At 32.9% G+C, this 16464-nt stretch overlaps 1 protein-coding gene across 1 annotated transcript in view; it reads right to left on the bottom strand.

The window, feature by feature from the left end:
• The window catches only part of LOC148946994 (puromycin-sensitive aminopeptidase-like), a 53146-nt gene that overhangs the window by 18601 nt on the left and 18081 nt on the right, over positions 1-16464 (bottom strand). The window contains exons 2-4 of the mRNA XM_089096483.1: positions 15608-15807; positions 7889-7996; positions 305-427 (exon numbers count right to left, since the gene is read on the bottom strand). Of these exons, the coding sequence (XP_088952609.1) occupies positions 305-427; positions 7889-7996; positions 15608-15807 (431 nt within the window). The remainder of the gene's footprint in view (positions 1-304; positions 428-7888; positions 7997-15607; positions 15808-16464) is intronic.

Below are 16464 nucleotides of genomic sequence, written 5' to 3'. Positions count from 1 at the left end.
GAGACAGCAATCCGCATCTGTCACCTCTCCAAAATGATATTCGACGTTCACCGTCCACCGATACTCTGAAAGTTTCATCTTACTCTCCAAATCCGTTCCCAAGACATTACAGACACTCTATTTTGACAACCTAGTGGCACATAGCGTCGTTATATTTACCTCACTATTGAAACGTAAAACGATTCTGAGTTGTAGTGCAATATCTTTGAGGTAGATCAAAGAGAACATACCTTTAGTCCCTCCGCCTCCCCCCCCCCCCCACCAATACACAAAATAAAATAAAGATAAATAAAACAATGTTTACCGGATGTTTTTTGACGAGTTCAAGATGATTGTCTTTATAATACTGCCAGGCTATTTCCCTTCCGACCTTTGAGACAGCTACTGAGCAAAATATCCTCACTGAATCCTGTTTTCGGACACGATCCTAAAATACAAATTGTTTAAAAAAACAATATTTTCTAAATTATAAAATAAAGAAATTATTCAATGAAGCTATTCTCTTCCGACCTTTGAGACAGCCACTGAGCAGACTTTCTTTTTTTAGACACGTTTCTCAAATAAAAATTGATGAAAAAAAGAAGTGAACAATTCTATAAAACAAAAAATTATTCAGTAAAGCTGTTTCCCATCTGACCTTTGAGACAGTTCCTATGTAAACTGTCCTTCACAGGATTTTGTTTTCGGACGCGGTCCAGAAATATACAATTCAAAAAAAAAATGAATACTTTCTAAACTACAAAACAAAGAAATTATTTGATAGGTAAAATTCCATGTTTTTATGACAGGTAAATAATAAGAAAATGACTTGCATCTAATTTAAACCAACAATGTCAAAATAGCATAGAGCACACAGATTAAAGCTATTCATATAGGAGATGGATGGGGCTTCACGCCCATGAAATTTTTACAATTTTTTTTAGTTTTTTGTTTGTTTATAATATTCTTTCACCAGTTATAATTTTGTACTTCTTCTAATTCCCCCCTCCCCTAATTCAACCTTCTCTCTTGAAATAAATACCTGCATATGTGCCTGGAGAATTAGTGTCAGTCTTACAAACCTTTGTAATTATAGAAAGAGATTTCTTAACTAAGTACTCAAGCTTAATATCAATTATGTAATAGTTGAGGCTTTCGACAGTCATGATAATAGTGTAATAGTGGAAGAAGCCAAGGATATGGGTGCCCGTTCTTTTGTTGTACATATACTTGCTAGTTTTCTTTTTAAAAGATCTCAGTGTGTCCAGCTCCCTGAACATGAGCCATCTGAATTTTTAGTTAAGTTTGCGGTTCGCCACAAGGGATTAAATTAGGCCCACTTTCATTTCTTATTGTTTTTAACCGTTTTTTAACAACAATCCGTAGCGTTTTAAATTTGCTGATGACTTAACTGTTTTATCACTGCGACTACGCCCTCCAACTACCGAACAGTCTGACTTGACGAAAATTTTCAACGATCTAAAAGCTGAATTAGGAAAGGTAAAACTGACGGTCAGCGAAAATAAGAGTTTTACATGACTTTTTCCTTCCTAAAGGTCGACAGCCGCTCTTCTCATAAATCCTTACTGACAAAGAAAACAGTTAAAATACTTGGAATACTTGCGGACGAAGACTTAAGATGGAACTTGGACGTTGACTATCTGACTTAAAAAAGGCGCCTCCCTTTTACATTCATTTTCCAACCTAAAGAGATTTGGTAAGCCAACTGAGATTTTAAAGTCTGTATACTGCAACTACGTTAGACCTTCTCTTGAGTATGCATGTCCAGCTTAGCATCCCGATGTGACGAAAGATCAATCAGATAGACTTGAGATGAAACAAAAAAGAACTGTAAAAATTATACGTGGACACAACTGCTCAACATATGATGATGCAATGAAACAACTCAACTTGAATTCATTTGATAGTCGAAGATAAAGAGTCGAAGTATCGTTAGATTAAATTGTTTGAATTCTCCAACTCATCAGGGTCTATTACCCGACTTTAAGAGCCGCCCTACTGAAGGACCAGTCACTAGACTCTGACAAATAAAAAAGAATTGTCCACAGTTAACAACTTACCCAGTCTCTAGTACCCAGAGATATTGCAAATCATTTGTCCCTTATTTTACTCGGTATTTTAATAATATTACCTTACAAAAATATTGATCGTTTGATGCAGTTTATTTCGGGTATTTGCCTGTGAGGATTTTTAAATTAACAAACCGTTTGTATTTTTAATTGATATATTCTACATAAATGGTCACAATTATAATAATGAACTGTGCAAAGAGACTGTTGACATATATAAATTTTATTTATGATTCATTTTAATCTATTGACCTTGAAGCAGCACTTGCTGCTTTAATTTTTGTGTAGCTATTTGTTTATCCTTGTTTTGTGTCTTCTTTGTTTAACACTGACATGCTCATGTTAGTTCCAGCTATTTTAGTGAATAAATATGTTGTGTTCTGTTATCTGCATAATTCTCCAAAATGATACCAAACGTACCGTAAAAAGAGCAGTCCTTTAAACTAAATCAAGTAACTATTCATACGATCAAGTCCAATATGTAAACTATAAGGGTAATTTAATAGCTTACTGATTTCACAATTTATGACAAAAATCTTTTCTTCTAACCTCAAACGAACTTTCCGAATAGTTCGACAGCTGATTTACTCTAATAAAGGCACTAAGAACAAATTTATTGAATTTTATTAATTTTCTATCTATACAATTTTTCCCTTAGTCGAACTATTTATATTTCAAATTAAACAAATTCAAAAGAAATTATGAATCAAAAATAGTTCAGAGTTGACACATAGGCAGAAGCTCAGTCCGGGAGGGGAGGGGGGGGGGCAAAAATAAAATCTATAGAAATTACGAGGAAATATGTTGAATTATTGGGAAAACTACATAAAACAAGATTTTATCAGCCTCTCATCCTCTATTTGCGCACGTATTACATGATGCAATTGACCTAGTTGTGCATATTCCTGGAACGTGAACATTTTCTATTAAAAATGTCATTTACAACAAAGGAAGATAAGGATGACACGAATTTTAAAAAATACCTATTTTAATGATTACATGTATATTTACTGTTTTCCTTATTTACCTGTCCAAATACATTTGATAAGAAAAGTTCATACAAAAAACAACATATTAAATTTTAGAGCATAGATAACCCCGCCAAAGTTATAGTACCAGCTAAATCTTTTATACAATCTCATCAAAATAACCTGATCCAGAACAATCTACCGATATAACATGCAAAAATCTTTGATTTTTTCTTTATCCTTATAAACAGCTGGTCCTTATCGACTAAGTATACTTCTCACGTTGGTATGACGGGGTCTATTCAATAAGAAGAAGCAAGAATAGTGAATAATTATATTTTCCAAAAACTCCCCTTTTTTATTTAATTTAAAACGGATAAGTTCCATTCATACATTAAGTCACATTAAGTTTTGGGATAGGAGGAGGGAGGGTTAAATATCGTACCTGTTTTTACTTCCATAGCGATGTTTTTTGTGTTTTTTTTTAACGCGCTGCAATTTTGGACTAGCACAGCAAAGAATAAATATAGTAAAGTATTACACACCTGTTTCAATGAAAGCTTAAAACACTATTCCCATATCCTACCCCTTGTAAAGTCAACGGTTACGGACCTTTTCACAAAACAAGCATACAATCGTGTAGATAGTATACATTCATCTCATAAAAGAAATGATAGCAATGGAAATGCTTAGCTTAACCTGACTTGTTGTCTATTCTTAACTTTATTACTTACCCCCAAGTAAGGATAAAAACTTCAAATTAATTGTGCTGTGTCAACTCAACCAACAAGTTATAAAAACTAATAATTTCTTTTCTTTTGAAGAAAAAGGGGTGTGGATGTTTGATAAGTGCCTGACCTTAGCAAGAAATATACCAAATGATATTTTTCATTAATTACATAACTAATGTAAATACCGTTGATATTACTATAACTTTATTTTTAAGTTCGGGTTTGGCAACCACGCAAATAAATTTAGGTAAACATCCTTTCTGATTAAATTGCTACAAGGGCGTAAGAGTGTGTCGCCTCTTGGGCGGAACTTCGTGAATAACTATAGGACAAATTTATTCCACATTTCCTGACTTCGGACGAATATTCCTTGTTAGAAACTGGGAAAATTGAATCACCAGAAATGGATTCATCTCCAAAACTTAAATCAATAACAGAACCAACAGATCTGAAGAATAAAGGAACCTTTCTTTTCGGAGAAGATTGAAAAGCTGCCTAAAATAATTAAAAAGATCTAAAAAAATGTATTACAATGTAAAATAAGTTTGGTCCCGAAAGAGACTGTGCTCTCTGACTCCATTTCTACGATTCTATTGTCTACAAGCTAGATTAATTTGTATTTTTACTGTCATCGTATATCCAATTCTAATCAAGTTGATTTTACGATTAATTTCAAAGTTATTGCAGTGTTGCAGTATTTATGCATTTAAGATTTCAATTTAAATATTTTATGTCGGAAATTGAATGACTTTGATTATTCATTAGTTTCATTCATTTATTTTGACTTCAGACGCATTCATTTGCATTTGACACTGCAACCATGATACTGTATTCAAAATACTATTTACACAGAGAAAAACATAAGCCAAGAAGAATTCAAAGGGGCTGCTGGAAACACAAAAACAAGTCCAAATATCCACGTCCAAAAGCCATTATCAAGGAAAAGAACTAGATAGACATTTAACACGTACTAAAAAATAACACAGAAATATGAATAAATGTTTACAGAAAAAAACGAGAGATACTTATATCTGATGAGCTGAAGTTCGTCTCTTATTAAAAATAACATCTTATATGATGAAAGTGACCCAATATTTGTTTTATCTCCTATACTTCCGTTATTTTGTTATATACGTTAACTGAATAAGTTACTTTTCCGTCTTTTCCGCTGACAATAGATTCCAGACATCAAACCAAAATATTCGGGCTTTAGTTAGAATACACAATTTTTCATCTTCTTAGTTAAAAGTTTTATCTGCTATTATATTATCACTTCATTCTAATTACAAATGGAAAGTCATTAGGGTAAAAAAAATTATCTAAATTATTTAAAACGCAAAGAAACACCTTTCAAAGCACCTTATAGTAAGAAGAAATTGGTTTGGGGGAGGGAGGTGGGGGGCTCTATAGCCAATCCCGATCAGTGGGCTTTCCTAAATTCTTGTCACTAGGCCATTTACCAGAAAGGTTTGCTTTATATCAACAAAACTTGCTGGAATTGCATATCTTACTGTCCTAGTTAAACTATATGAGGACTCGAACGTTATCTAACCTTTATTGGGGAGGGAAAAGAGAAGGGGTTTTCAATTATTGTCGTCTGAACAACTACCAGAAACGGTCATCAGACCTCGACTCTAAATTACTTGAAAGCTTGAGTAGCTGTCTTAGTTGTGCCTTTTTGGGATTTAGTGCCTAATTTGACTTCTGCGAAGAGAGGTTGTTCTTAATCCTTGTCATCGCGAAATCATCCTAAAAGTCCGTCTGGAACAGATTATCTGGCTTCGCTAAAAGGTAAAGTTGAAGATAATGGGAGTCTTAAAAGTTAATAACGCCGGGTAGTTTTTCTCGAAATTATGTTGTAGGCTCATGTGAGGAACCTTATATTAGCTTACAACTTTGGAAAGGGAAGCCTTTCAACAATGAACATATCTATCTTTCTATGAGTATACTTTTTTCCAAACTTCGTCTGCTTACAATTTATTTTTCTAGTTATTCAGTTTACCAAATTAACAAACTGTAAGAAAAAAACTCCCAGATTCGTCATAAAAGAAAAATGAAAAACTTTGAGTTTCGGTTGTACCATCCAGTAGGCTAGACGAACCAAAAATAAACACAATCGACAGAGCCCAGAAATTACGACCACTGTCTACTGACAGATAATTTCAGTTTCTCCTTTTTTGACAGAAATAGAGAGAAACACTTTTTTTTAGGAAAATATTTTCCTATTTTCATTCCAACTTTATTATTACTTATTGATTATAATAAAAGAAAAAAGTGAAAAAAACACATGATAATAAATCTCGAATTTTTCTATGTACATGCCCACCTTACAACTATTTATCAATTATAACTAAAGAAAAGAAAACATCATATATTTTTTTATAATATTGGTAACAAGTGTACCCAGAATGACTCCTCGATGAATCCTTTTAATGATTCGTTCTCGAATGTTTTTCGAGCTAAGCAAGCACTCAAGAATATGTTCCCGAGAAGACAGGGGCATTAACTAAAAAAAAACTAAAAAAATGGGCATCTTATATGAAATATATAGAGTAAATCTCGAAATCTCAGAGACAGCCCACGATTCCGAAGCCCAACCTCTGTATACATGCCACTCCCAACCCATTTGTCTTTTCTTACCTCTTAAAAGCACTTGGTAACATTGTATGCATCTGTCATTATCAGCTTTAGTCCCTGCTCCTCACTCCCTTCCACAAAAAGAAAATATACAAGTTTCAAGGGGATTCAATCCCACTTTTAATGAATTTCATATGGCCTCCTTTGTTGCCCTCTGTACAAGACTCAAATCTTTTGACAGTGAGCTGAACGCATCGTCAAGCATCGAATCTTACTTGAACGAAGCTATACGAGCCCTTTGAAGATAAATATGCTAGTTCTTCTGTTGTGTTCCTTCTTCTCCTCTATAGTCTTTTTTTACTGAACTAAAATATTGTGTTGCAACCCAAAGAGTGTCAGCCAACACATGGACAAAATTAATATAATATCACTATTAATAAGATAAAGGAATAAAGTGGCAAATACATTATTTAGAAATTTCATCAAATTTAAACTGTCGGAGATGGCATTAGTTATATTGATATTATTAGCTGTGATATTATTATCTATTATTGATATTATGAACTTTTTTTTTTCATTGGTGGTAATTTTAATTAAAAAGCTCTTGCTGGCTATGTATTATTCGATCAAAGTTTAAAAAAAAGAGTGAAAAACTCACTATCAAATTAAAAAAAAAGTGAAAAACACATTATCAAATTAAAAAAGTTAAAAACTCACTATCAAATTAAGAAAAAATATTCAAAGACCCATGCATAGATTATTTACGTCTGTTTCATTTTCATTTGTCAAATTACATCGTTATCAAAATCTCTCTGACTGATTAATTCCAAGCAAAAACCAAGAATCTCTTTTGTCAGATCAGCCCGGGATTGAATCATAAACCACTCTTTTCACATATACATTTCCAACCTATTTTCTATAGTTGCAATAATTAGGGTTTTAGGAGCAATAAGTTGTGTCTTAGAGGCAAAAAAAAGTGCCAATCGCAAAAAACCAATGGAAAACAAAGCTGGCTTATAAGATAAACTGGTGAAAATTATACCGGCTAGTCGTGAATAAGGAGTAAAAATTGACAACGTTTCCATCGTCATAATATATTTTTATCGATAAACCAGTGCATACAATGGGTATTTCTTGATTACATTGATTATAAATGAAGAAAAAACTCAAACTTGGAAGTTTTATAAAATCATAAGCGTAATCATTTCAGTTTAGTGCGGAAAACCACAAGCTAAAAACGCTTTCCATTGTCTGGCCGAATTTGTTTTCCAAGGCTAGTTACTCCTTGTGTCCCAGCGATTAATGTCTAGAAGTTTTCTGCTAGTCGTGAATAATGGAACTAAACAATGAAAAGCTAAGCCAACTTCGTTTCCAAGCTCACAAATAACACCCTTTTGTTCCCACCGGTTGCTTCCTTGTACACTCATCTAACAATTTTTTTTTTTTTAATTTAAAAATACTTTAATTGGTAGAAAATAACTTTTTTTCCTCATATTAAACTAATGGCTGTTGCAATGATAAGGAAAGACAATATGACACTTACAGACTCTGCAAAATCTATTACATCTCGAAGAATTGCTGGATCCTTGGATTTCCCAAATGAATTGCCAATTCTGTTCTTTTCTTCAGTGGTCGAAGCTTCATCATAAAGCTGAAAATATAACCCTCAGTTACATCCAGTGCATTTTTTTTTCAGAGAGAGCACAATTAAAAAAAAATCCTAATTCTGTATGCTCAGATTATTTTTCCAGAATATTCAGAAATTTATACAGGGCAACTCTCCAAGAAAATGGAAAAAACTCGAGCACTAGATCACTTTTTGTAACACAAAACTCCTCTGAGGGCAGTCTTCCTGGTAGACTTATTGTGCAATAAGCTTAATTTTCACCAACTTGACACAAAGTTTTAATAAGCTCAATGATGGCTCTAGACAGCTGTAAAGGTTTCTTTATTTGACTTTGTACAATCACTGGCAAATCCAAGGGGCCGGGGAGACCCCCCCCCCCAAAAAAAAAATTGGAATCTGGCACCCTCTAATCCTATTTTTTTTTAGAATAAATTAGTCAATTTGGTCAATTATGGCCACCTTTGTCACGTTGCCACCCCCCCCCCCCAAGATTTGACTCATTAGCACCCTTGTCACATTTGGCCTCCCCAAGATTTTGCTCTAGATCCACCCCTGTGTACAATTAACAAAAGTAGAATAGCCAGAGCGTAGCGTGTTTTTATGTAGTTCAAGAAAACTTAGAAATATAGAAACATAGAAATTACATCTACAATTCAAATACTACAATCCATTATAATGACAGATGTTAGGCATGTTTCTGAAACGTGGACCCGTTGGAAACTTTAGGATGATATGTTAAACGTTTTCCAAATGAATCACTTAAAATTGATGTTCGGTACTCGTTTCAGTGCCCGTACATCAAACAAGAAAGTTTAAGGAAGATAAATTGTTTTGTTGCACTGCTTTATATATATATATATATATATATATATATATATATATATATATATATATATATATATATATAAACTTCGTATATAAGCAATAAAAAGAAGATGTTTGAGAAACCTAATTTGAGTGTAGTTACTTTTTTTTAGTGTAGTTAGGCAAAGTTAGTACATGAAGAATGATAGGCTACTAAAAGTGCGATTCTTGGCAAAGTACCTGGGCTAAAATAAAATATGGACTCCCAAAAATTGGCTGGGAAGAAGATACAAGAAAAGATGAAGGTGCTGAAACTCCATGGGAACAAAAGGGAAGCTGTTAATAGAGTAGGGTAGAGAAACTTACACAAATATGCTAACCTTAGGCGGCAACGATTTCCCAGTTATAGCAATTTCTTATTTTCTGAATTCTTTTAACCCGGTATTGTTTAAAAAAAAAATTAAAAAATAAGAAAAAAAACTACTTAGCAGGGCTTACATAAAGAACCTGGTCCATGCATACTTTTTTTGGGGGGGGGGAAGAGGGTTGAAAAAAAAAGACTAAAAATAAGTGAATGTTGTGAAAAGTATAGAAATCCTCGGAAAATTGTGAAAATGAAGAATTTCAGGAGTAAAGTCCGGACAGCTCCCTCTCCCTTTAATGTATGCTTTCCAAGACTAGAAAAACTTTACTTTTATCAAACAGTTCGTGGTAACAAACTGTAAGTAAGGACCAACCCGGCTCAATAGTAACCAAAACTCTAAAAAACGGAATTTCGATACCAATAGAAACATCAAAAGAATCAAAGTTTAACGCTGATTTCAAATATATAAGTTTAATGAAGTTTAGTCTTACCCATAAAAAGTTACGCGCCTGAGGAAATTTGCCTAATTTTCGAAATTAGGGGGAAATACCCCCTAAAAGTTATAGAACATTAATGAAAATCACAGAATCAGATTCAGCGTATCAGAAAACCGTACTGTGGAGGATTCAAGCTTCTATCTGCAAAAATGTGGAATTTTGTATTTTTTGAAAGAAGAAAGATCACGGATGCGTGTTTATTTTTTGTTTGTTTTTTCCAGGGGTGATCGTATCGACCCAGTGATCCTAGAATATCGTGGGAGGGCTCACTGGAACGGATATTAAAATTTCTAGTGCCCTATTTAAGTGACCAAGAAAATAGAGGGCAACTAGGCCCCCTCCCACGCTCATTTTTTTCCCAAAGTCACCCGATCAAAATTTTTAGATAGCCATTTTGTTCAGCATGGTCGAAAATATGACAAATATGTCTTTTAGGATGACTTAATCCCCCAAAGTCCCCGGGGGGAGGGCTGAAAGTTATGAACTTTACCCATTGTTTACATATAGTATGTATTATTGGGAAGTATACAGACGTTCTCAGGGGGATTTTTCAGGCATCGGGGGGGGGGGGTCGGGATTATGTGGGAGGATCTTTCCATGGAGGAATTTTTCATGGGGGAAGGAACATTTCTATGAAGGGGGCGTCGGATTTCCCAGCATTATTTAAAAAACGATCAGAAATTAAATAAAAAAAACTTTTTTAGTTTGACTCTTTCTCACAACTCTATTGTTTAAAACAATAAAAAACTTTAGCGTAAAGAGCAAGGCGTTTAGGAGGGGACAGCCCCTTTCATATACGGAATAATTTCTGTTCTTTTTAAGTTTTAATGTTGCTCCATACTTTTAATTAAAAAAAAACTTGTTTTTTTATTTAATTTTCATGAAACATCCAATTTATTGATGCAATTAGTCAATTTCGACAAAAAAAAATTAAAAGAGATTCACCTCTTTGCGGCTTTCACTTACATTCATATGAGCATATAGAGCAAAGCAATAGTTTTCAGATTCTAGGCATCTACACTCCCTTACACCGAAAAAATCGTATTGTCCACCACCAGAAGGAGGTTCCTTCATGCCAAGCCAAACTTAGAAGGATGGAGCACCTCCCCCCTTTTATGCGAGTATGCGTTTGTAATCTAGTGTTCAAGAATGCCATATTTGATGAAACTGATGTCCGCATATTTTATGAAATTGAAAATAAAATATCTTTATTGATGATGTATTTTTCTATTGACCACCTCAATTGCAAATTTTTAAAACTTTAAAATTTGCAGTATTTCCATGCTCATCACATATTAGTTGTAAAATAATATGCTTAGGGGTCAATTTTACCATTCCGGTATGATTTCTCACCCTTATTTCATCAATTCGATTGGATAATTTTAATCGGTAGAAGCCATATCGATTCGAAACTTCAAATAAAAATCTGATTTTTCGATTATCAACAAAATTTAACTCTTAAAACTAAATTATCAATGCAATTTGAAATTCTGCAATCCAATAGTGAATTTTAGAACCAAACCTGGCACTTCGGCATGAATTTACTTTTAAATGAAGAGTAAAAAAAAAAAAAAAAAAAAAAAAAAAAAAACAGGGAAAAACAGGGATTATAAGAAAACTTGTTAAAACCTTAAGATTCCAGGGAAGACGAGCCCAAAGGTCCCTCTGAATGCACACCTGAATCCGATTGTCAATGCAAAAGATCTATAATAGGCTAATATATTACGCTACCTTTAGAAGCTCAGTTTACACAATTAGGAGTAATATTCGCTTCCTTTTTGCGCTGAAAATTTCTTTTGAAAGATCTTATTTTATACTATAAAAAAAAAATTAGCCTAAACCTTTGGACCATTCAAAAACAAATACCCAATATAATATATTATCAACATCATATTATGATTGTTGTGTTATTCACTTGCTACCAAATTCAGTCAGAAATTTGAACAGACCAAATATCCAAAAACAACTTCTTAAATTTGCATTAACATATTTTATAGTAAAAAACAATAAATTCTTGTTTTGGTTATTCTTAATTCATTAAAAATAAACAAAATAAGGTAAAAAAATTAAATGTGGCAAGTTGGTTCAAAAAAGGGAGAAATACAAAGACGTATCTTTTCTTTTACTTGATTTTTCTAAGCTTTTGATTTTGACTCAAACGTTATCAAAACTTTGCCAAGGATTTCCCAGGTATTCTCCAAACTTCAAAACCGATTTTCATCTTATATAAGCCCTTAGGCTATTTATTTCTAACACTTTCTAGAGAAATTAAAAAAAGCTGATTATTTCAGAAGTTTTGAACACTGTTATAGATGGTAAAATTATCGATGTTTCAAGAGATGCTTAATATCAGAATATTTCCTTATTATTCTACAGATCAGTGAATAAGGAAAACAATATGTAAATTCAGATGCATAGAAAAACTAGATGGAACGAGAATTTACACCAAATTCATAAATATAGGCAGTATTGAATGTTATTTTGAATTGTTAATGGTTGAACGTCTTTGTAAAATCATGATCTCTATTGACGCGAAATACATATTAATTCAGTGCTTACCTATTAAGTATACTTAAAGTTTTGAGAATCCTTCGCTTTCTCCCCGGTGACTTTAATTCATAAAATATAGGGAGGTGGATTAAATTGTGCGTTTCAAAATATAGGGGGAGTAATTTTGCTATTTTTTTAATGAGTGAAAATACCCAAAAAAGGCATTTTTAAATGAAAATACGTAAAAAAATAAATATATTTCAAAATACGGGATGGGGGGAAATCCCTCCCCCACCGACCAAATTGATACCACTGTTTATCCTAGCAAAAACGTCAATGTAAATTAACCTAAATTCCTTGCCAGAAAAGACAAAGAGTTCTTATCCACCAAAACTAGAAACTTAATAACAAGCTAAATTATAATTCATTAGAACATGGATTTTAAATACGGCTTGAAATTCGAAGACATCAAATTAAAAACATTTTTACTTCCTGGTCCCATCTTAGATCTCCCCATACCTGAAAACTACGGTTCTCAAAGTTTTTTTTTTTGGCTGTTTAATATTGTTAAGTTTTTACAGCAGTACCATATTTTGTCAGTATTGCCACGTTGAACCATAAAAATAATTTGACAACTTTATTCGTCCGTACAAATCAAACCTTATCATCTCTCAAAGCTAACTATACCTTCAAAGGAAACTTACAATTTGTTCCAGCTATTTGGCCCATAGATTTTCGCCTACATTTTGCTGATTTTTACCCACGTTTCTTTTTTAAATTTGGCGCCCGCTAATACTGAAAACTGCACAACAGCATATTTTATTGAATCATATTTCAACATATTTAGGTCTGCTCATAATATTCAGCATGTTTAAGCATTCATTGATAGTTGGATTCCATTTTTCTCTAGTTTTTTTTTAGGATATATTTAGCTGTGTAAGTTTCCACTTAACTAATTCAAACAATCACACTTCATTTTCATTAACTATAGTACTTTAAGTTTCTTTAGGTCCAACATTAAACTTCAAATGTCAATCTGTTTATTTTGATTTACAGTTTTCTGGATTATTAAAATAGTTGGAAGTTAGGCTAGCCAGTAGAACAAATGGTAGTTAAACGTATAATTTTAAAAATATACGAACTATGACCTTGTGGCATCAGCGATTCTTCATTCTTCATGTTAATTTTAAACAAAAAGTTAAAAAATGTAAAATGATAATTACAACTGTTATTTTTAGTTAGGCTATCATAAATATCTTATTTATTTTACGGGGTAATACTAGAGAGAATTGCTTAATTTTTCTCAGGGCCAAACAAGATTCTCCCCTTTCCTGTATTGGCACAGTGGGTTTAATCTCAGCTTTGTAATACGGGACCCGAGTTCGATCCCAGCCGTAGCAACACACTGCAGGGCTCGTAATTTGATTCCGGCGGTGAGGTTATGCGGATGCGTCTCCTTATTAATTCAAACAAGAAGAAGAAGACAAGATTCTCATCTCTTATCAGCTGGCCAGTATAATGCGACCTAAGACACACCTCACTAAGGAGTGATACAAAGTACTAATAAAATATATTAGTATTATATTAGTATACATAGTACTATATTAATTATTAAATAATGAGTTTGTTTTGAGGTCAAGTCAACTAACACAATACCAAAATCTATCAAACACGTTTCTGTGCACAAAAGCTAATATAACATGAAATATGCCTCGAGAGTAGGTTGTTTTCAAACAAGATTTAGAGCTAGTTTTTCACTATCCTACGAATATAGGAAAATATGATGAGTTGGTTTATTTGAGACAGCTTATAGATAAATGTTGCACATGCTACGAAGCAATAATTTCTGTTTATTTAAAGTTTCAACTTTGCTCTTTACTTCCATCAGAAAAACTTTGTTTTTTAGATTAATTACTTTTTAAAAAAATCTTAATTTGATAAAAAAAAAGACAGCCTTGATAAATACTTATTATTCAAAATCCCGCTGTGTTTGCATACGTCTTTTTGTGACACGCTAAAGAAATGTAATGACAATAAAAACTTCGTTAGTGACATCAGAGACAAAAAGAGAGATTAGTTTCCTAAAATTTCGTTTTAAAAAAGTCTGCTCTAAATTTATTGGTATACGTCTGTTTGCATTGGGCAATTTCTGGAGAGACCAATACCCACGAATTTTGAAAACCTGTTGGTTCTACTGTGCGATATTTTAAGCCATAAGCAAGTGAAACAAAAGAAAAGTTTAAATCTACCTGATTGATTACTCTATGTTAAGTTTTAAACTAGTAAAAGAACAAAAAGTTTTCAAATCGCAAGATTTTTCGGAAGTTCTACCTCTATTTCTGCGTGGTAATATGTTGCTATGTTTTAATATAAACTGCAGTTAGGAGACTACAAACTTAGAATTAAAATAAGCAATAAGCCCCAATGTATTTCTTGTGTCTATGATCTTTCTCTAGGAAAAAACAACAATTAAAACGTAAAAGTAACAAACATTTTATGCAAACACGATGATCATCATAGAATTATTTCATTGTTCCAAAAAAAAGACAAAAGGGACAGAACTTGGAAACGCCAAAGCAATGAAAATAATACGGGCTACAAGTTTTTCCATGTGTCATTGGTCTTAAAACTGTAAATGCAGCCATGCCAAATATAAAAAAAAAACTCAAAACATTATAAAAAAACCTCAAATGAAACCGGCTAAGTGTGATTAATTTAAGAGTTTATTAAAATTAAAAATTATTTTCAAATCAACTTGAGAAAGCCACTCTCCGCGCTGTAACGAATTTGTAGTAATCCAATGTAATCCATTTGTAATCCATTTGTAGTAATGATGAAAAACAACAAACTGAAGAATTTTATCAATACGAAGACACAACTTCAAACAATATAACTAGGTTATCAATATGCCCATCATCATACGTCTCTGAGCCCCAGAAACCATAAAGAAGTTAATAGAAAACCCAAATAAGCAAAAAAGAAGTGAAAATAAAAGTGTGAAAAAGGAAATTATATCCGCAAAAGTCCTAAAAACAAGGCTACATTCCATGTTCGACAAAAAGTAACTAAAAGTAATGAAAAACTAACTGTTTTGTTCCAACTGACATTGTTGTAATAGCTGGAACGACAGAAAAGTAACTTCGAATTTACTTTTTTAGTAACTTTGCTAAAGATAGTTAAAGACCGTCTAAGTGACTGTGCATTATCACCATCATTGGTATTACTATTAGTTTGAAACATATTGAAAGTATTATTAGACTAAATCATAATGAAAGAGTAATGAATACAATTGAAACCCATGAAGATTCTACCGTTACAAACCTAATAAACCCGTAGTAACTAAACAAAGGTTCTCAGTGTATGTCAACTTCAAGTAAACTTCTGTGGCTTAAGTTGAGATTGAAGTTGACTCAAAATATAGCGAGATAAGATAATATTTAAGAAGAGAAATCCATACATTAGGAAAAAAAGTCAACAAACCTTAAGTAGCGCATTAAAAGTGTCTCTTCCCCCCACAGAGACTACTATAGAAAACACAGTGGCACGAATATCAGCCGCAATTTTTTCCTTGCCGCTGACATGCAATTCAAATCGTCTTTTAGCCTCTTCAATAATACTTTGGTCTCCATAAAGTCCCAGCTTTCTAAGAATAATGGCGCGCAGCAGCGTTTGTGTATGACCTAAGTAAAAATAGAAACTGAAACACCTTGGGGGTTAAACCAGAATTTGATCAAGTACAGTTTTAAATTACATGTTTAAATCAAATATAACACAAAGAATTGTCTTTCGAACTAGTAAAAACCAAAAAAGAGACATGAGGCGGGATCCTGCCTCAGGCGCAAACAATTGACGCCAAGCAAAATTGCATCAACTAGTATAAGAGCTCAATTGTATGGACGAGCCTATAATTTGTAGGTTGTTATTATTTTTTTCTACTTTAGTAGGAACAGCGATAATTAATCCATGTAGACAAAAAATTTACAGAACAAAAGTTTATCTAAACTGGGTTTTCTGGCACTTCTTTAAAACTTGGCAATGTTGCTTTATCAGCGAGAATCGTAATTGGAAAAGTTACTTAATCTAAACAGGGTATAACGGGAAAAGTAGAAAACCAAGCGCCTTCAATGTATTGATTTTTCCACGGCACTTCCTACAGATGGGGTGGTCGTATAACTTTGGGCTCATGCTTTTGTAACTAACAAAATGGGGTAAAATTAACCAAACACTGTTTTTGTCCAAATGAAACTCTTTCAGTGTATGCGAACTATAATAAGGGACCTAAAGAGGAATAAAAAATTGGGGAAAAAAGTGATTGCATCAATTCTTAGTGTGATAAA

The sequence above is a fragment of the Artemia sp. Qi Xiang Cuo genome, chromosome 11 (genome assembly GCF_049724085.1).
Source record: "Artemia sp. Qi Xiang Cuo chromosome 11, ASM4972408v1, whole genome shotgun sequence".
NCBI classification, from domain to species: domain Eukaryota; kingdom Metazoa; phylum Arthropoda; class Branchiopoda; order Anostraca; family Artemiidae; genus Artemia; species Artemia sp. Qi Xiang Cuo.
The sequence above is the reverse complement of the archived record's forward strand: the minus strand, read 5'-3'. Positions and strand labels throughout refer to the sequence as shown.